This window comes from Eleutherodactylus coqui, chromosome 8 (genome assembly GCF_035609145.1).
Source record: "Eleutherodactylus coqui strain aEleCoq1 chromosome 8, aEleCoq1.hap1, whole genome shotgun sequence".
Lineage (NCBI taxonomy): Eukaryota > Metazoa > Chordata > Amphibia > Anura > Eleutherodactylidae > Eleutherodactylus > Eleutherodactylus coqui.
The window spans coordinates 8,796,086-8,818,264 of NC_089844.1; the positions used below are offsets into that span (position 1 = coordinate 8,796,086).

General features: G+C 45.0%; 1 protein-coding gene across 1 annotated transcript in view; it reads right to left on the reverse strand.

The window, feature by feature from the left end:
* Nucleotides 1-3,364: 3,364 nt before the first annotated feature.
* Nucleotides 3,365-22,179, reverse strand: part of NXPH2 (neurexophilin 2) — a 156,603-nt gene continuing 137,788 nt past the window's right edge. The window contains exon 3 of the mRNA XM_066577331.1: nucleotides 3,365-5,691. Within this exon, the coding sequence (XP_066433428.1) occupies nucleotides 4,951-5,691 (741 nt within the window). The 3' untranslated portion in view covers nucleotides 3,365-4,950. The remainder of the gene's footprint in view (nucleotides 5,692-22,179) is intronic.

A 22,179-nucleotide genomic window follows, 5' to 3' on the forward strand; every position in this document is an offset into this window, starting at 1 on the left:
TCGGAGTAATCCCCGGTGTCATAGATGTTCTGTATCGGATGGGAGTCGGAGTAATCCCCGGTGTTATAGATGTTCTGTATCTGATGGGAGTCGGAGTAATCCCTGGTGTTATAGATGTTCTGTATCTGTTTGTAGTTGGAGTAATCCCCGGTGTCATATATGTTCTGTATCGGATGGGAGTCGGAGTAATCCCCGGTGTCATAGATGTTCTGTATCTGATGGGAGTCGGAGTAATCCCCGGTGTAATAGATGTTCTGTATGTGATGGGAGTCGGAGTAATCCCCACTGTAATAGATGTTCTGTATCTGATGGGAGTCGGAGTAATCCCCGGTGTCATATATGTTCTGTGCCTGATGGGAGTCAGAGTAATACCCGGTGTTATAGATGTTCTGTATCTGATGTGAGTCGGAGTAATCCCTGGTGTTATAGATGTTCTGTATCTGATGGGAGTCGTAGTAATCCCCGGTGTCATATATGTTCTGTGCCTGATGGGAGTCGGAGTAATCCCCAGTGTCATAGATGATCTGTATCTGATGGGAGTTGGAGTAATCCCCGGTGTCATAGATGTTCTGTATCTGATGGGAGTCGGAGTAATCCCCGGTGTCATAGATGTTCTGTATCTGCTGGGAGTCGGAGTAATCCCCGGTGTTATAGATGTTCTGTATCTGATGGGAGTCGGAGTAATTCCCGGTGTCATAGATGTTCTGTATCTGATGGGAGTCGGAGTAATCCCCGGTGTCATAGATGTTCTGTATCTGATGGGAGTCGGAGTAATCCCCGGTGTAATAGATGTTCTGTATCTGATGGGAGTCGGAGTAATCCCCGGTGTAATAGATGTTCTGTATCTGATGGGAGTCGGAGTAATCCCCGGTGTAATAGATGTTCTGTATCTGATGGGAGTCGGAGTAATCCCCGGTGTTATAGATGTTCTATATCTGATGGGAGTCGGAGTAATCTCCGATGTAATAGATGTTCTGTATCTGATGGGAGTCGGAGTAATCCCTGGTGTTATAGATGTTCTGTGCCTGATGGGAGTCGGAGTAATCCCCGGTATCATAGATGTTCTGTATCTGATGGGAGTCGGAGTAATCCCTGGTGTAATAGATGTTCTGTACCTGATGGGAGTCGGAGTAATTACCAGTGTAATAAATGTTCTGTGTTTCTGATGGGAGTCGGAGTAATCCCCGGTGTTATAGATGTTCTGTATCTGATGGGAGTTGGAGTAATCCCCAGTGTAATAGATGTTCTGTATCTGATGGGAGTCGGAGTAATCCCTGGTGTTATAGATGTTCTATATCTGTTTGTAGTTGGAGTAATCCCCGGTTTCATATATGTTCTGTATCTGATGGGAGTTGGAGTAATCCCCGGAGTCATAGATGTTCTGTATGTGATGGGAGTTGGAGTAATCCCCGGTGTTATAGATGTTCTGTATCTGATGGGAGTCGGAGTAATCCCCGGTGTCATAGATGTTCTGTATCTGATGGGCGTTGGAGTAATCCCCGGTGTTATAGATGTTCTGTATCTGATGGGAGTCGGAGTAATCCCCGGTGTAATAGATGTTCTGTATTTGATGGGAGTCGGAGGAATCCCCGATGTCATAGATGTTCTGTATCTGATGGGAGTCGGAGTAATCCCCGGTGTAATAGATGTTCAGTATCTGCTGGGAGTCGGAGTAATCCCCGGTGTAATAGATGTTCAGTATCTGCTGGGAGTCGGAGTAATCCCCGGTGTAATAGATGTTCTGTATTTGATGGGAGTCGGAGGAATCCCCGATGTCATAGATGTTCTGTATCTGATGGGAGTCGGAGTAATCCCCGGTGTAATAGATGTTCTGTACCTGATGGGAGTCAAAGTAATCCCCGATGTAATAGATGTTCTGTACCTGATGGGAGTCGGAGTAATCCCCGGTGTTATAGATGTTCTGTACCTGATGGGAGTCGGAGTAATCCCCGGTGTAATAGATGTTCTGTATCTGATGGGAGTCGGTGTAATCCCCGGTGTTATAGATGTTCTGTATCTACTGGTAGTCGGAGTAATCCCCGGTGTTATAGATGTTCTGTACCTGATGGGAGTCGGAGTAATCCCCGCTGTAATAGATGTTCTGTATCTGATGGGAGTCGGCGTAATCCCCGATGTAATAGATGTTCTGTACCTGATGGGAGTCGGAGTAATCCCCGATGTAATAGATGTTCTGTACCTGATGGGAGTCGAAGTAATCCCCGATGTAATAGATGTTCTGTACCTGATGGGAGTCGGAGTAATCCCCGGTGTTATAGATGCTCTGTATCTGATGGCAGTCGGAGTAATCCCCGGAGTCATAGATGTTCTGTACCTGATGGGAGTCGGAGTAATCCCCGGTGTTATAGATATTCTGTACCTGATGGGAGTCGGAGTAATCCCCGCTGTAATAGATGTTCTGTATCTGATGGGAGTCGGCGTAATCCCCGATGTCATAGATGTTCTGTACCTGATGGGAGTCGGAGTAATCCCCGGTGTAATAGATGTTCTGTATCTGATGGGAGTCGGAGTAATCCCCGGTGTAATAGATGTCGGTGTAATAGATGTTCTGTATCTGATGGGAGTTGGTGTACTCTGCGGTGTCATAAATGTTCTGTATCTGCTGGTAGTCGGAGTAATCCCCGGTGTCATAGATGTTCTGTACCTGATGGGAGTCGGAGTAATCCCCGGTGTCATAGATGTTCTGTATCTGATGGGAGTCGGAGTAATCCCCGGTGTAATAGATGTCGGTGTAATAGATGTTCTGTATCTGATGGGAGTTGGTGTACTCTGCGGTGTCATAAATGTTCTGTATCTGCTGGTAGTCGGAGTAATCCCCGGTGTCATAGATGTTCTGTATCTGATGGGAGTCGGAGTAATCCCCAGTGTAATAGATGTTCTGTATCTGATGGGCGTTGAAGTACTGAGATTCAAGCCTTTTGGCGTGAGGTGACTGATCTGCTCAGTAAGGTTTTGGGGGTTCAGGTATCAAGACTCCCAGATGCTTGCTTACTGGGACTTCTGAACACCGAACAACAGCAGCGCTGCGTACCTAAAACGATGGCGTAATGGAGAGAGATGGTTAGTGGTTACATTTCCTTTATAACTAGACAGTGTCCTGCAGAATGCCGTGCGGTCCGGCGGATGCGGCTCTCGATGTTCTCTCTCACCCCCCGTGTTGTTATGAGTTTTCAGCTTTGGTGGAAACTCTTTAATTGTAAACAGTAATTAATCACAAAACAAATTTTCATTGTTCTATAAATATTTATTTTATTTAATGTATGAAGCAAAATATTATAGCGCAATTGTTTGAATAGATTTGTTATTATTCTTCAATAAAAAGGAGTTAAAATAATAACCAGGCGGGGGCAGCCTGTGAAGGCGACATCGGAGGGGATGCCCGGGGCAGCGGGAGGGGAGAGTAGATTCCCTGCGTGGGGAAGCCGTTTTACCAAGAGCTCGGGCAACCCCTCAGGGATTTGGCTGATGACCCTCATGGGGTCCTATAACAGCACACCCGGTGGCTGGAGATGGGATTGTTAGTAACATTTAGCAAGGTGAGAATAGCAATAAATGATACAAATGACGCAGCATCTGTAACTCATACAGAAGTCACACCGTCCCCTTCATGGAGACAAATCCTGTTAGTTCTGTGGAGACAAGAGATTTCCAGAAAGAAAGTAAATCCATGACTCGGTAAGTGGGCTGCGCTGGGCTCAGACTCAATGAATAGAATCAAAGAAGGTTTGCAGGTCTGACGCTCCCCGGGTGCACTGTAGAATTCAATACTGGACTTGATCAGAGTTAATTATTGATTGGCTGCTATGGATCCATGCATAATGATACTCTGTTAGGAAATCCGCTCTAATTCTACCCCAGAAACACAAAAGGAAAGATATAAAAAGGAAGAAAAAAACATAAAAACGCATTTCAAACATGAGCTGTTATTTATATTGCACACTGGGAATGTTGCAGGGCATTAAAGGTTCATTGAGTTACCAACAGTGTCAATCTGCTGCCCTAAAGGCACACTAAACTTAAAATCTACTTCATCTCCATTTGCTGCACAATTGCATGCAATCTATGATTCCATGTAAGAAGCCATCTCTGGCTGGGGAGGAGCCGACTGTCATGTTCTTCAATGGGATCACTCGCCGGGAGTCCAGAGAGATCCCTACACCCCATAAACACTACTTTATCTTCACATTGAGAACCTGCAGATATACCTGCATACCCTAAGTGAGTAAAACACAAAACTTTTTTTGCAACACTTCTGCCTGTGAACTTTAAAGGGGGTTGTCCGATTGTAAACTATTGATGGCCTGTCTGCAGAAAGGCCATCAATAGATCAGTGGTGGTCTTCTATCCACAACCCCCACCAATCAGCTATTTGCTGGGCTGGTGTACTCATGCACTGGGCCGTTTTCTGCAGATAGTTCCCTTCCCACTACACGGCCAGATATGGTATTACAGGCCAATGTTCTATTGAAGCAAATGGGAACTTTGCCTGTAATGCCAAGCCTGGCCACTGCAGTTTGCTTCCTGCAGGAATCGTCTCAGTGCATGAATGCACCAGACCAGCAAACGCCTGTCAATCTACTATTGATGATCTGTGCTAAGGATAGGCCATTATTAGTAGTTTACAACTAGACCACCACTTTAAGTTGAGTGTCCCTTAAAGGATGCCGCTACACAACATATCCCTAGTCACATGTATAGCATACAGAATACTGATAATGGAGTTAATTGCTCCCTTTGTAGGATTTTTTTTCCTTTTGTAGGATATTTAAAAATTACAGAAACAATTTGACATTAGTCAACCGAAATATATGACGCAAGTCTAAACACTGTTACAACTTTTTTTTTTGTCCACCTGATAAAGAAACATTGCCCAAAGTATCCTCATTATAAGAGCTTCCCTGACCGTCTCTGATAGGGCACTGGAGTCACAACTCATCCGGAGGACAAATATGGCGTCTCACTGTGGTAATTGTAATCAGGGCAAACCTTCTGCACCAGTTTATAGTCTATGCTGAAAAATGCAATATAAATACAAATGACCTTGAAGGGCTTTGAGCACAACCAGGAGACGTGGCTCTGGGTTTGTTCTTGGTAACAGATCTTAGAAGGGTCAAAGTTGCACAAAGCAGTTTTCTTTGCCCGGTCCGTTTTCTCGTACTCAATCCTACAGTTAAAGGACTTGGAATCTTTGTTCTCCAGAGTTGACTGAGCAGAAGTTTCAAATTCCACCACCTTGGAAGGAGGAACAAGACTCACCGAAACATTCCCGAGGCCCGTAGAGTTATGGCGAAAATAAACACTGAAGGTCCCATTGCCATGATCCACGATTTTCCCCGTGATGAGAAGATTCAGCTTGACGGTTTTAATATTGGAATGAAAATCCCCCCAGCCGAACATCTTTTTGAATTTCCCTGTTTTTACTATGGGCCGACGCTTAGTTCGTACCAAGGACTCTTGAGTGTGGGTAACATTGGCCAGCCAGTTCCAGAAGTGCTCTGTGGTGTCAAAATAGGAGAGCTGGGCTTGTCTCTGAAGAGCCGACTGTTTGACGAAGAGACGGAGAGGGCTGTGTAGACGGGAGTGGGCAGCGTTGCTCACCAAGTTATCAGGGGTGTTCTTGTGTTCCCACTTTATGCTGTTTGTGGTTCGGGGTATTTCTTTATCACACAAAATCTGTTGGAATACAAAAAAATACAAAATTAGTAACATTATCCCCTGCGGATGCTTTCTTTTATTCAAGCATTTTAAGTAGTTGTGGCTTTATGCTATACCAGCTAGAGATATATACTGTATATATAGACAGATACAGAAGATCCCCAGGTTATACCAGAATGCTCCTCATTAGAGATGAGCGAACACGTTCGGCTCCGCCCCTTTTTCGCCCGAACACCGAACTTTGCGAACACTTCAGTGTTCGGGCGAAAAAGTTCGGGGGCCGCCGTGGCAGCGCGGGGGGGTGCGGCGGGGAGTGGGGGGGAGAGGGAGAGAGAGAGGGCTCCCCCCTGTTCCCCGCTACTGCCGCCCGCGCCGCCGCGCATCTCCCCGCCCCCCGGCGGCACCCGGACACTTACGCGCGAACACTGCAGTGTTCGGCAAAGCCGGTGTCCGGGTGCGGATGTGTCCGTAACGGACACGTTCGCTCATCCCTACTCCTCATCACTATATACAGGAGATGTATAAGTTATACCAGCTGTACATATATAATTATATACAGGAGATACCCAGGTTATACCAGCATGCTCCATAACACTGTATACAGGAGATACCCAGGTTATACCAGCATGCTCCATAACACTGTATACAGGAGATCCCCAGGTTATACCAGCATGCTCCATAACACTGTATACAGGGAGATGTATAAGTTACACCAGCTGTACATATATAATTATATACAGAAGATTCCCAGGTTATACCAGCATGCTCCATATCACTATATAGAGGAGATGTTTAACATATACCAGCTGTACATATATAATTATATACAGCAGATACCCAGGTTATACCAGCATGGGCAATATCACTATATACAGGAGATGTATAACTTATACCAACTGTACATATATAATTATATACAGGGGATACCCAGGTTATACCAGCATGCTCCATATACAGCAGATGTATAACTTATACCAGCTGTACATATATCTATATATATAAAATTGAATGTATGTCTGTCTGCGTGCGTGTCTGCGTGCGTGTCTGTTTGTCCTTTATGCGCTACTACACCATTCATCCGATCGCCATGAAACTTTGGGAAGTTGTTAAGTACACTCCTGGGAAGATTATAGGCATAGTACAAATATCCTACGATAAATGGCGCGCGTGCGAGCGTCGTCGAAAGTTACGCCCCCCCCACGTAGATTGTTCGATTTCCATCACTGCCACTAATTCTCTTACTTCCCAATGTCGTAGAAACATGAAATTTGGCACGAGTATTGATTATGTCATAAATACGAAAAGCTAATGGGTCCCAACTCGATTATTCAATTCTAAGCGCCAAAGAATTAGCGTCCAAATTTTACGTACGGAATCTAATTTTCTCGCTTCCCAATGTCATAGAAACGTGAAATTTGGCACGGGCATTGAATATGTCATAAATAGGAAACGCTAATCGGTCCCAACTCGATTATTCAATTCTATGCGCCAAAGAATTAGCGTCCAAATTTTACGTACGGAATCGAATTCTCTCGCTTCCCAATGTAATAGAAACGTGAAATTTGGCAGGAGCATTGATTATGTCGTAAATAGGAAAAGCTAATGGGTCCCAACTCCATTATTCAATTCTATGCGCCAAAGAATTAGCGTCCAAATTTTACGTACGGAATCTAATTTTCTCGCTTCCCAATGTCATAGAAACTTTAAATTTGGCACGAGCATTGATCTATATATATAAAATTGAATGTATGTCTGTGTGCGTGCGTGCGTGCGTGCCTGTCTGTTTGTCCTTTATGCGCTACTACACCATTCATCCGATCGCCATGAAACTTTGGGAAGTTGTTAAGTACACTCCTGGGAAGATTATAGGCATAGTACAAATATCCTACGATAAATGGCGCGCGTGCGAGCGTCGTCGAAAGTTACGCCCCCCCCCCACATAGATCGTTCGATTTCCATCACTGCCACTAATTCTCTCACTTCCCAATGTCGTAGAAACATGAAATTTGGCACGAGTATTGATTATGTCATAAATACGAAAAGCTAATGGGTCCCAACTCGATTATTCAATTCTAAGCGCCAAAGAATTAGCATCCAAATTTTACGTACGGAATCTAATTTTCTCGCTTCCCAATGTAATAGAAACGTGAAATTCGGCAGGAGCATTGATTATGTCATAAATAGGAAAAGCTAATGGGTCCCAACTCCATTATTCAATTCTATGCGCCAAAGAATTAGCGTCCAAATGTTACTTACGGAATCTAATTTTCTCACATAGAAACCTTTAAATTTGGCACGGGCACTGAATATGTCATAAATAGAAAACGCTAATGGGTCCCAACTCCATTATTCAATTCTATGCGCCAAAGAATTAGCGTCCAAATTTTACGTACGGAATGTAATTTTCTCACATAGAAACTTGAAATTTGGCACGGGCATTCATTATGTTATAAATAGGAAAAGCTAATGGGTCCCAAGTCGATTATTCAATTCTATGCGCAAAAGAATTAGCGTCCAAATTTTACGTACGGAATCTAATTTTCTCACATAGAAACTTGAAATTTGGCACGGGCATTGATTATGCCATAAATAGGAAAAGCTAATGGGTCCCAACTCCGTTATTCAATTCTAAGCGCAAAACAATTAGCGTCCAAATTTTACGTACGGAATCTAATTCTCTATGGCTGAGGCAGAATAAAAGTTGCGCTGTGATTGGTTGTTATTTCTCTTACTGCTGAGGTAACATGAAAGCTGCGCTGTGATTGGTTGTTATCTAGATATATAAAAACGAATGAATGTATGTCTGTCTGTCTTCGCAGCAACGCGCGACGGGCAAGCTAGTAATTATATACAGGAGATACCCAGGTTATACCAGCATGTTCCATATTACTATATACAGGTGATGTATAACTTATACCAGCTGTGCATATATAATTATATACAGGAGACACCCAGGTCATACCAGCATGCTCCATATCACTATATACAGGAGATGTATAACTTATACCAGCTGCACATATATAATTATATACAGGAGATACCCAGGTTATACCAGCATGCTCCATATCACTATATACAGGATGTATAACGTATATCAGCTGTACATATATAATTATATACAGGGGATACCCAGGTTATACCAGCATGCTCCATATTACTATATACAGGAGATGTATAACCTTTACCAGCTGCACATATATAATTATATACAGGGGATACCCAGGTTATACCAGCATGCTCCATATTACTATATACAGGAGAAGTATAACATTTACCAGCTGCACATATATAATTATATACAGGAGATACCCAGGTTATACCAGCACGCTCCATATCACTATATACAGGAGATGTATAACCTTTACCAGCTGCACATATATAATTATATACTGGAGATACCCAGGTTATACCAGCACGCTCCATATCACTATATACAGGAGATGTATAACTTATACCAGCTGTACATATATAATTATATACTGGAGATACCCAGGTTATACCAGCATGCTCCATATCACTATATACAGGAGATGTATAAATTATACCAGCTGTACATATATAATTATATACAGGAGATCCCCAGGTTATACCAGCATGCTCCATATCACTATATACAGGAGATGTATACCTTATACCAGCTGTACATATATAATTATATACAGGAGATACCCAGGTTATACCAGCATGCTCCATAACACTATATACAGGAGATGTATAACCTATACCAGCTGTACATATATAATTATATACAGGAGATACCCGGGTTATACCAGCATGCTCCATATCACTATATACAGGAGATGTATACCTTATACCAGCTGTACATATATAATTATATACAGGAGATACCCAGGTTATACCAGCATGCTCCATATCACTATATACAGGAGATGTATAACTTATACCAGCTGTACATATATAATTATATACAGGAGATACCCAGGTTATACCAGCATGCTCCATATCACTATATACAGGAGATGTATAACTTATACCAGCTCTACATATATAATTATATACTGGAGATACCCAGTTTATAACAGCATGCTCCATATCACTATATACAGGAGATGTATAACTTATACCGGCTGTACATATATAATTATATACAGGAGATACCCAGGTTATACCAGCATGCTCCACATCACTATATACAGGAGATATATAACTCAAGGTGCATTTAGACACAAAGATGATCACTCCAAAGATGGCTTTTGAGTGATCATTTTTGCATAAACTACTACTTGGTACTAATGCCTATTAGAACCAAGTAGCAGGGAGTGATGCACCAGGAGCTGTATTCAGGGAACAGGCCACCTGCTGTTCTCTGAATACATTCCTTGTGTTCTGCCACGGGGCTGACAGCTGAGACAATGTTATTAGCTGTAATGAGCAATTATCAGTGCTCCCCAGGCAGAACACAGCATGCGGTCCTTTATATCAGCTGTCCTGCTGAATGATGGATTTCATGCCGAACTGTAATCCATTGTTCGGCAGAAAGGTGAAAGATGGGCACATTTACACCAAACGATTATTGCTCAAAAGACGGCTTTTGAGAGAATTTTGAGTGATAATCGTTGTGTCTTAATTGGCCTTTAAACTAGCTATACATAAATAATTATATTCACAAGATACCCAGGTTAGACTAGCTTGGTCCATAGCATTATATACCAGGAGACGTATAACTTATACCATTAGTACATATATAATTATACACAAGAGATCCCCAGGTTATACCAGCATGCTCCATATCACTATACACAGGAGATGTATAAATTATACTGCTTGTACAGATATAGTTATATAGAGAAGATACCCAGGTTATACCAGCATGTTCCATATCACTATATGCAGGATATATAACTTATACCAGCTTTTGTTATTGTTAGCCGTTTAGTCATTCATGACCCTAAAGGCTCCCTCCATCTATGTTTTTCGGTTTTGCTTCTTGTGTTGTATCCATGCCAGTATCAGCTCTGACAGTATCAGCCATCATATTCTTTGGTGGCCCGGTCTTCTTTTGCCATTGATCTGTCCAAGTAGTATAGATTTTTCTAGCGACTGATCACATTACATGGCCACAATCCGTGAGTCTGAGTCTGGTCATGTTGCCCAGGTTATACCAGCATGCTCAATATATATATAGGAGATGTATAATTTATACCAGCTGTACATATATAATTATGTTCAGGAGATACCCAATGTTAGAGTGTGCATTTGGGACCTGTTGTTGTACAGGCTTCCTGGTGCACACCTTCACAGGTAGGGGTTAATTGAGCTGGCTGGGTGTGGTATTCTCCAATAGCCAATCCCCTTTAGTCTGCAGCATATAAAAAACAGCATCTCTCAGTAGTTGATGCTGGTCATTTTACTGCTTGGATATTACTGTCTTGTGCCCACTCAGAGCTGGTGTATCCCTCTCTCCTCCCCTGAAGACGGTCTGGACACCTGCAGCCCCTGACTGCATCATATGCAGACCCCCTCTTCCCTTCCCCTGACAGGTGCGGCCTCCAGATGTCTGATGTCTCGTTTCTGTGTCAGATGGGTGATGCCTGACACTGATCCCTATGTCAGCACGGTGGGGTTCCTGTTGTATGTCGTATGCACAACCTGGTATGTTGGTGTGAACAGTGACTTGTGTTGTATGTCTATGCAAGTGGCCAGACATGAGGTGTGAACAGTCGTGTTCTACGTGGGGTGCATTACCTGTTGTACATTTGGTGTGAACAGCGACACATGTTAGGTCTGTGCAGGGTTCCAGACATGTTCCGTATGTCCAGTCCTGTTCAGTGTTTGGTGTGTCAGTACATTGTCGTGTCCGGTGTGTCAGTTCAGTGCTTCTCTCCAGCTCCCTGATCAGGGATAGCCAGGTCACTAGAAGAAGACAGTGGGGCTGCTTTATCGAGGCGATGACTCCGCTTTTAGGCAGGCGTGTCCCTCTTTCCCTGATCAGGTAGGGACAGTTGTCCATTCAGTTTCCTGGACTGGTGCACTTGGTCCATTCAAGTACTATATGTGTGTGTTTGTGGAGTGGCGCTTTAGTGCGCCCAGCGGACGTAACACCCAGGTTGTACCGGTATGCGGCATATGACTATATGTATTGATTATATGAGCTGTACATATGTAATAACACATAGGAGATACCCAGGTTATACCAGGATGCATCACATTCTATGCGCCCCTCCTCAAGTGCAACTGTTTTAGGTCCATCTCCTCATACTACAACGCATTTCAGGGGCTCACATTCATTGCCTAAGGCCTCTCAGGGACCTCTTCTTCAGGTGAAGTGTCCTCCTCCAACCTGTTATAGTTTAGTAAGTTATTCCGGCACTTTTAATGCCAAACTCCAGAGAATCAGAGAATTAAGAAAAAAAATGCACTTTCAAAAGAAAAATCACCGCACTTAATCTGTCCGAGCACGCGGATCTAAAGGCATTTATCAAAACTTGAGTAATTTGTGTCTTGGCTCAGCTCATGAATTTCACAAAGCATCTGCAGCGGCGAGATTCCCCGATATTATTGTCGCTTCAGTGTGCCGCCGGAAAGATTAATAACATGAATTTGTTTTACATCAATTAGAGGAGGCGCTGACGTCCTTTGTTGGAGGAGGCGACAGGTCCAACAATACCCATCAGGGCCGGCCGGCTGATGAGCGCCACAAAAATGGAGCTTTTCAGTTTTTTTCTCTACTTGTATCTATATTGATTTTTAATTTTCTGGACGGGGAGAAAAAAGATTATTATGTGATGTATTGTGTCACACGGCAAACCCGTCGCCGCTGAGTTCAGCATCATCCTTTATGCATTTGGCAAGGTTGGAAAAGCGGATACATTTCCCCATCAAAATAATAAACAAGCCATAGTCCTTATGTACTAAAAGCTGAGGCCGGCCTTAAAGGGGATGTTACTTGTCAATATCTTTAAAGGCACAATGAGAACATTAGTTCGAAGAACTCCACCCCCCCCCCCCATCAAGGATGCTTAGCGGCAAGGGAGTTACAAAAATCGTCAATCACACCAATGGAATGCAGACACCGTGGGGCAGATTAGCCACGATTAGCTACAGTCTAGCCAAGCCCCCTTTCAGCTAAGTCCCGCCCTCTCCCGCTAACCAAGACGTGGGGGATTCTTCATTTTGGTATATTTGCTTCATAAATAGATCTAAATCTTGATGCAATATGAAGCGTAATCACATGAGTGAATCCACCTCATTATACTTTCTATAGGGCGCCCTCGCAGGGGCGTATTATGTAATAGCAGGCTAAAAAGCCAATTTATTGATAACTTGGTCATTCAGAAATGTGCATTGTTTGCGTGAAAAAAAAACGCAGCATGTCCTATTTCCGTACGCTCTACTCCACTGACAGGAAGTTACATAGTAGCAGCCAATCAGTAGCCACTGACACGTAACTTCCTGTGCCGTCCCTTCTGTGATTGGCCAATATCCTTATATCTGAGGCGTACAATGTAACGCTGGATTATCTGCTGCTACAAGCCAGATGTACAGAGAAAGCACAAACTGCTTACAAACTACATAAAACAATGGTTTCCCGCCCCCCCCACGCTGGGATCAGCCTCATTCCTGGCGGCAGAGTGTGGAAAGCTCAGGGAATACTTGATATTCAGGAAGTTAAACGACTGCAGGCTTCCCGCGGTCCATCGCAGCGATATGGAAGGCAGAGCAGTCGTAATTCTCTAAATGTGATTCTTAATGAGCGGTTTTTCTGCCAGGAATGGAAGCAATCAGCAAGTCTCGCCGTTATAAACAGTTGGTTTTAGGGGATTTCGTCTCCTAAAAATGATCTGCCGGATCCAGGAGGACCCGTTGCTTCATGTATGAAGCTGAACTGTTGGAGAAGATGTACAGTGAAGTTAGTCCCGCACACCGGAGCCAACGGCCCTTTATTGGACGCTGCGGTTCGCATGGACAGACTGTATGACGATGGACGATTCCATGGCCCGTGTTCCCCATTAGCTTCTGTCATACTTTCCAACTTTAGAACAAAAAGAGCCACAGCCGTAGCAGCATGCGCAGCCGCCTCAGCAGGTCTGTATAGCATTCGAATAGAAGTCCGCAGCACACCACAACGCCCAATAGCGCAGAGGTCTTTTAAAGAGTATGCCAAGCCACCAGTGGGACCATGAACCTGCAGTCCCGGTGTCGTGTTCCAAGTGAAGAAACTGACATCAAGCCTGATGAAGCCTATATCCTAGTCGAAACGTTGCCTGTACTTGTCTTTTAATATGGAGCAATAAAATCTGGATCCTTTTACTTCAAAACCCTCATTGAATGCTGCCACTTTCTTCACTTGGAACTCAGCAGATTTGTATGACAGTCTACACCCCTTTTATGCCCTCCCAGGTACGCGTCAAGCATTTAACCCACCTGTAGTCCCGATCCAGCGACACTGTAATCAGTGCAAACTATGATCGATAATAACCGGATGGCAGAAGGTCAAACAGCTCAGGAGCCCCTCCGGGACACAGACAGGGGTCAAACTCTATAACATTCATATGACCTAATGGGTCATATGAACAGGAGATACCATCTTGGCACAATCCCTTGAACAAAAGGTACCTGGGTCAATCTAGCCTGGGTTATACCACCATGTATAAGAAGATGCTTCTAAGCATTGTCCCAATTGTCTTATTATGACGTGGGGTCTGTTAGAGGGTTTACTGTCGGACCCCAAGAGCAGAGAGGTGCCAGGAGCTTCCACCAATAGAGAGGTGACTGGTTATGTTTTTTATTACCCAACCAAATGAATGGGTGTTACAAAAAACGGTTATGGTCACAGTTGGGGGCGGGGTCTATGTAGCTTTAGCTAAACATTAGTACTTACCCTTCAAGATAATCGATATTCTGCACAGTGCAATGTGATACCCCAAAGGCGGCCCTACGAAACGCAGATTAACCGTTGAGATCACCGGCACTAAAACTATTTACCTTTCCGACTGCCTGATCGCATTCATCACCAGTTCCGTCATTGGCAGTCTCTGTATCGGAGATGACGCCTTGCTTCCCCCATAAGTCTCGGCGTGCAGCGGCCGGCGAGCCGTTACATTGAGTGCTTGTAAATTAATCTGCAATGAACCTTCCATCTCTGGACTTATTTAATAGTATTACTTGTCTTGCTGACAGAAGTGAATCACAGTATCTGCTGACGGTAGAATAGATTGCCGCTAATGATTAGTGATTCCGTCTACCCAGGAGCCATCGCTTTCCTGACCCTGCAAAGAAACTCAAATCAATACAATTTTACAATGACATGGGAGATATGAGGGATGATAGGAGCCGCACATCTATCATCGGGCCGCGCTGAGGAATCGCTCTGCCTGCTAAAACTTTGTCTTACAAAGTCTGGTCAAAAGCGAGGAGAGCAGCCGAGCCTGCGGGTCATCCAATCAGACGGGGGTAGTCACATGATCTCAAGAAGATCCCCCAAATCACCCGTCACTGAAGATCCTTCATTAAAGGGGTTGTCCCGCGAAAGCAAGTGGGGGTATACACTTCTGTATGGCCATATTAATGCACTTTGTAATATACATTGTGCATTAATTATGAGCCATACAGAAGTTATTCACTTACCTGTTCCGTTGCTAGCGTCCCCGTCTCCATGGTGCCGTCTAATTTTCAGAGTCTAATCGCCCGATTAGACGCGCTTGCGCAGTCCGGTCTTCTTTCTTCTGAATGGGGCCGCTCGTGCCGGAGAGTGGCTCCTCGTAGCTCCGCCCCGTCACGTGTGCCGATTCCAGCCAATCAGGAGGCTGGAATCGGCAATGGACCGCACAGAAGACCTGCGGTCCACCGAGGGTGAAGATCCCGGCGGCCATCTTCGCAAGGTAAGTAAGAAGTCACCGGAGCGCGGGGATTCGGGTAAGTACTATCCGTTTTTTTTTTTTAAACACCTGCATCGGGTTTGTCTCGCGCCGAACGGGGGGCTATTGAAAAAAAACAAAAACCGTTTCGGCGCGGGACAACCCCTTTAAGTAATTCTATTTAATGGTTTCTTAGTTTTTTTCTTAGTGGGTGGCGACCCATATGGCAGCCGATTTGGGTCTCCAAACGTTGGTCGCTCAGTTTTCTTACACCTTCCATCAGACGCTTACGTATTTTGGCCAAGATGTTAACCCCTTAAAGGATGCGGCCGTTTGTTTCATTTTCATTTTCTCCTCCCACTTTCAAACACTCCAACCTCTTCTGTCTTCATCAGCGCTGCCGTCTGAGGACTCGTTGTTTGCAGGACGGGTTGTATTTCTTATGCTGCCATTTAATGTGGCGCATAATGTACTGATATCATTAAAAACCTTCCGCCATCTTTGGGAGGGCTTGTTTCTGCGGTGCGCACACTGCAGCAGGTATGGCCTGGTGACTTTATTCTCGGGTCGTCCGATCACTGCGATCCAAATTCAGAGAGGTTTTTTCTGCGCTACTTTAAAAAAAAGTTAATTATCTTGGGAAGAATAGCGGAGTGTTTTCTGCCGCCATCTTCTGGCCGCCATTACTTTTTCGTTTCTCCGTGGATGCAGTTGTGTGGAGGTGTGTTTTTGGCGGGACGTCCTGCAGCTTCTTGGCACCATCTTGGAGTACGTTTGACTTAGTGATCGCTTTCATCACATTTTTTCTTGGTGACCAAAAAAAAGTAAATTCTGTCTTTTTGTATTTCTGCCGTTCAGCGTGTGGAATAAATAATGTGTTACTTTGATGGATCAGACTTTTACAGATGCAGCGAAACCCAATATGTTTTTGTTTTTTTACTTAGATTTTTTATTATAGATATAGAAAAGGTTTGTTTTTTTACTTTTATTTTTTTTTTATAATTTTCGAAACTTTTTTTGCTCCTTTTTGCAGCCTTCATAGAGGACTTGAACTTGCGATAGTTGGATCGACCACAGGCATGGCTTCATCGGCAATCAGCAATGGCAGCATGTGGCGCACCCCACCCTGTGTATGCCATATCCATGTGCAGGTATAATACTACCCTTATACGTGGCTGTTCACCAGTATGCTGCACCTGTGCCCGCCTGTGTCCTGCTGGGAGGTGCTGTCTGTACCCGCTGCCCGCATGTATCATTGTAGTAGTATACAGGTAAATATGGCCGCTGAGGTTTTATATTTTAGTAGCTGATTAGCCGGCGTTGGACGTGTATTTTTTTGTTTGGACGCAAAAATATATGCGTGTGTACTATTTTAATATGTTGGTATATGAGGAGGAGGTCGTCTGTGTAATATATTAGTATATCTAGTGTGTATGGGAGCGGACCACCTTCTCGATGATCTTCAGGAAAGAAGGATCGTGGGCTGAATTCTCAGTGCCTAACCTTCTGTTTTCTGGGAGATAAGCCGGCATCAGGGCTTTCTGTCTGCGGCTTACCTCCCTGAATACACAAATGCTCAGCTGAGCTGAGCCGCCATGTGTGCAGGGGGGGCTAGAGGAAACAGTCGTCGGATGGATGACTGTTGTTGAAGGTGTTTGGGCAGTGTGGGGGCATAGTACATACGGTACAGCGTGGGGGTACAGTACATACGGTACAGCGTGGGGGTACAGTACATACGGTACAGCGTGGGGGTACAGTACATACGGTACAGCGTGGGGGTACAGTACATACGGTACAGCGTGAGGGTATAGTACATACGGTACAGCGTGGGGGTGTAGTACATACGGTACAGCGTGGGGGTGTAGTACATACGGTACAGCGTGGGGGTGTAGTACATACGGTACATCGTGGGGGTACAGTACATACGGTACAGCGTGGGGGTGTAGTACATACGGTACAGCGTGGGGGTACAGTACATACGGTACAGCGTGGGGGTACAGTACATACGGTACAGCGTGGGGGTACAGTACATACGGTACAGTGTGGGGGTATAGTACATACGGTACAGCGTGGGGGTATAGTACATACGGTACATCGTTGGGGTGTAGTACATACGGTACAGCGTGGGGGTACAGTACATACGGTACAGCGTGGGGGTACAGTACATACGGTACAGCGCGGGGGTACAGTACATACGGTACAGCGCGGGGGTACAGTACATACGGTACAGCGTGGGGGTATAGTACATACGGTACCACGTGGGGGTATAGTACATACGGTACAGCGTGGGGGTGTAGTACATACGGTACATCGTGGGGGTATAGTACATACGGTACATCGTGGGGGTATAGTACATACGGTACAGCGTGGGGGTGTAGTACATACGGTACATCGTGGGGGTGTAGTACATACGGTACAGCGCGGGGGTACAGTACATACGGTACAGCGTGGGGGTGTAGTACATACGGAATAGCGTGGGGGTGTAGTACATACGGTACAGCGTGGGGGTATGGTACATACGGAATACTTCACCAATTGGCTACCTAAAATAAATAAATAAATCGACACAACCCGGGAGCAGCCGATAATAAGCTGCTCACCGCCTTCTTTATTACAACTTCAATTCAAATAAATATTTTAGCGTATTAAAACCAAGTCCAGAATTCAGCTCAGACTCCAGCGGCTCCATCCGACAGAGAAGGCCATTCAAATTGTGGACAACTTTATCCAAGACTCTTAATAATAAAAACAGTAAACCACAACACTGCATCAAATAACATGAGGAAGGAGCAGGCGGAAGACGGGCGTATCACGCATTTCAAGCCTGCAATACCCAATCTGGCCACTGCAGTGTGAATGGAGCTGCCTGCTTCATGCAGAAATCAGCTCAGGGCATGAGCACATATGGCCGGTGAACAGCTGATTGTCTGGAGTCAGAACCATGCTTGTCTACTGTTGATGGTCTGTCCTGCTTGTAGGCCATCGGTGGTTTGCAACTGGACAACCCATATAAATTCAGTGGAGAAAAGGGTAAGGAATATCGAATGGGGCTTATAGATTTACATTTCATTATTAAATAGCGTCCTTTCAATTTACCTGTGTCATTGTAGTTGGGTGTGGTGCTTTGGTGGTCCTAATAGGGTGGAAGGCCACCAGAGGCTGAAGCCTTTCAAAAATTAGCCCTGTACTGTGGCTAGTGGAGCCTCTGAGCCGAGTGGGGGGGGGGGGGGGGGGGGATAAAAAAAAGGCTTGTAGTGTTTAATTGATTTAAGCACCAGATTTTGTAGCTTTGAGCCGCCCGCCCTTACTTTGAGTTTATCTTATTGTTTCGTGTCGTGAAATAAAATGTCTGCTGTGGCCAGAATGATCCAAAATATACCAGGTCGGTTAAAAGGGGGAGGGGTCAGGAGAGGCGGACGTAGTCTGAAGGGTACGGCGGCACTGGACTCTGCTGTACCGGGTCTGGAAGAGCGACATCTACAGAGGCTACAGAGGCCGTGGCATGTAAGGACAGGTCTGCTTCTAAAGGATGCGCTATCCGGAGATGGCCTCCAGCTCGCCTCCCATGAACTTACCTCCCTTCTGCATCGCCTTTATTCTGAACATGCGGCCCGAATGTCTGAGATGGAAACAGGAGCAAACAAGACGCTGGTTACTCTGGGCGATATCACCTCCGCAGATACCTTATTGCAGAGACTCATCTTCATGCAGGAGAAGCTCTGGAGCTTTTTGAACATATTGGGCTCGCTGCACTTAAGAGCAAAGAGCCTGAAATTGTGAAACTTCAGGGAATACATAAAACTTTGGAGCATCAGAGCCGCAAGATATAAAAGAAGCTGAAACCAAGTGTCAGGAGAATTTATATTTGTCATTTGCTATTTTGAGATTTCAAAGCCTCAGGATCTCCAGGTCCGGATGAACGGAGGGAGCGGACCGTCTTCAAAAACCAACAACAAGGAAATCTATTTGAAAAGAGTCAGACATTTAAAGGGCATCTGGAGCCAGGAGGGATCCCCCGGGGGCAGAGAGAAGAGAGGAGTCCGATAGACTCCAGGACTGGTGATCAGAGGGCACAACAGCGCTTAGGTCAGTGAAGAATGCCGATGTGCCGTGGATGGAAGAAGTCTAAGGCTCTCCATTCGTGGCCCTCTTGTCATCTGTGGTTGGTGGTGTTCACCCAAGGTTGGCCTCCTATTGGTGCTCTCTAGAGAAGAGAACAGCTCCTTGTGCATCCCTATTACAGAAGTCTGTGGCTGTCCTTAGTTGACAAAGTTTGTCCTAGCAGGGCCCCCCATGTCTTTAGGCTGTGGTCACACGGGACGGTAATCCTGCGAAAATCTTGCAGAATGACCACACCGAAAAACTGAGATTTCCGCAGGATAAGCACAGCTTCAAATCTTTGCTGGCTACTCTTGGGATTAGGAGCCGTGGGCAGAATTGCCATGTCGACTTTCCGCACAGAAATTCTGCCCCATGTGAACCCAGCCTTATGCTGCCTGAGGCTTAGTGTGAAATGGCGCCCCCTCCCCTGCCGGCAACCCAGCCCCCAACTCATTTTACAGGTATGAAAGCGCCAATACACAAAATACAACCCATATATGAACCATTGAGACTTGGCTGAAGTGACAGACTAATAGTGGCCCCAGTAGTGGCCCCAATAGTAAGCAATCCCTTCAGTGTCCTTAATAGTAATAATAACTCCCTTGATGGCCCCAGTAGTAATAGTTACCCCCCCATAGTGGCCCCAGTATTAATAATGTATCCCTTAGTGGTCCCACTAGTAATAGTGACCCCCATAGCGGTCCCAGTATTATTAGTGCCTCTATAGTAACCCCAGTAATAATAATGTCCTTCATATTCACCTAGTAGTAAACCTGCCCACTATAGTGGCCCTAGTGGTAATAGTGACCCCCCATAGTTGACCGAGTAATAAGTGGTCCCAGTAGCAATAGTGCCCCTATAGTGACCCCAGTAATAATAGTGACCCCCATATTCCACTAGTAGTATAAGTGCCCGCTATAGTAGCACCATTAATGATAGTGACCCCTAAAGTGACCCCAGTAGCAATAGTGACCCCTAGTGACTCCAGTAATAAGTGACCCCCATAGTGCCCCAGTAGTTACTTTGTACTAAACTTTCAGTCGGGCAGCAACCCCACAAGCAGTGCTCGCACTGTGTCTGCAGCTCCCATCAGGCAGCGGCCGTGCTGTCATCAGTCTGTGACCCCTAACATTTTTTACACCAAAATCTGACAAACTATTTTATAAATTCTCCCCTGCATCAGTAATCCCCCGACCAGCGCACACTGCGTATGCAGGGGTCAGAAGATTCTGGTCTTGGAAGATAGAAAAGAAAGCCTGTGGTTGGTGGATCCGTGGTACAACAGCATGGAGGTAGGATGGCGGGTAATAGAACTCTACTCCACTGGTGTAACTATAGGGGATGCGGTTGCACCTGGGCCCAGGAGCCTTAGGGGGCCCATAAGGCCTCTCCTCTCCATATAGGGAGCCCAGTACTATGAATAAAGCATTACAGTTGGGGGCTCTGTTACAGGTTTCGCATTGGGACCCAGGAGCTTCAAGTTATGCTTCTGTGTTAAGGGGTTAAGAGAAGTTGGGGGCCCCAAGACAAACTTTTGCACCCAGGCCCATGTGCCTTTAGCTGCGCCCCTGCTTCACCCTATAAGACCAGAGGGTTGCATTAACCCCTTTCAGTTCTTGTAAGTGAGTATACACCTTAGAGCAGCTTCTGAGCAGCCAGAGTCGGCTTTGACTAACAGTCGGCATTCCGCTGTTAACCCCTTCCATGCCACGATCAGTGGCATGTAAATGTTTAGAGTGAGGGTGCTCCCTCTGTGTTGTCATCGGCCCTCTGTCATGTAATCGCGGAGGGTTGATGGTTTGCATTGCCTGTGATCACTATGAGAAGTGATAATGTATTGCAGTACAGAAGTACTGCAGTGTATCATTAGAGCGATCACAGCATCGTAGGATCATGTCTCCACAGGAATTTAAAAAATGTAAAAAAAAACCAATAAATATAATTTTAAAAAAAACAGATTAAAATTAAAAAAAACATGTGAACTTTCCCTTTTTTAATTTTTTTTAAATTAAAAATCCACGTTTGGTGTTTAACAGATCTGCAATGAACACACTTTTTATCCTGCACAGCAAACAAGGCTGAAAAAAGGATCCACATGGCTGGATGATAAGTGTGATTGGGCGGCGAATTTACAGGGTTAAAAGCTCTTCAGAAGAGACCGTGGGAACCAGAAAGGGGGAGGGGCATGTCTGTACGTTAAATCGTACTTAGTGCCGAGGCTACGAGAAGATATAGGGGCAGGAGATGAACAGGTGGAATCTCTGTGGGTAGAAATACAGGGAGATAAAAATAACAAAATCCTGATAGGGGTCTTCTATAGGCCACCAAAAGCAACGGAAGAAACTGAAACCTTACTATTAAGGCAGATAGATGAGGTGTCAAAACGAAACGAAGTAATTATCATGGGGGACTTTAATTATCCGGATATAATATGGGAAAACGAAACCTGCAAATCTCACAGGGGTGATAAGTTCTTGAGAGTAATTAAAGATAAGTACCTTACCCAACTTTTATGGGAACCAACGAGAGGGAGGGCCACTCTGGACTTAGTACTAACAAACCGGACAGAATAAAGGGGGTGCAGGTG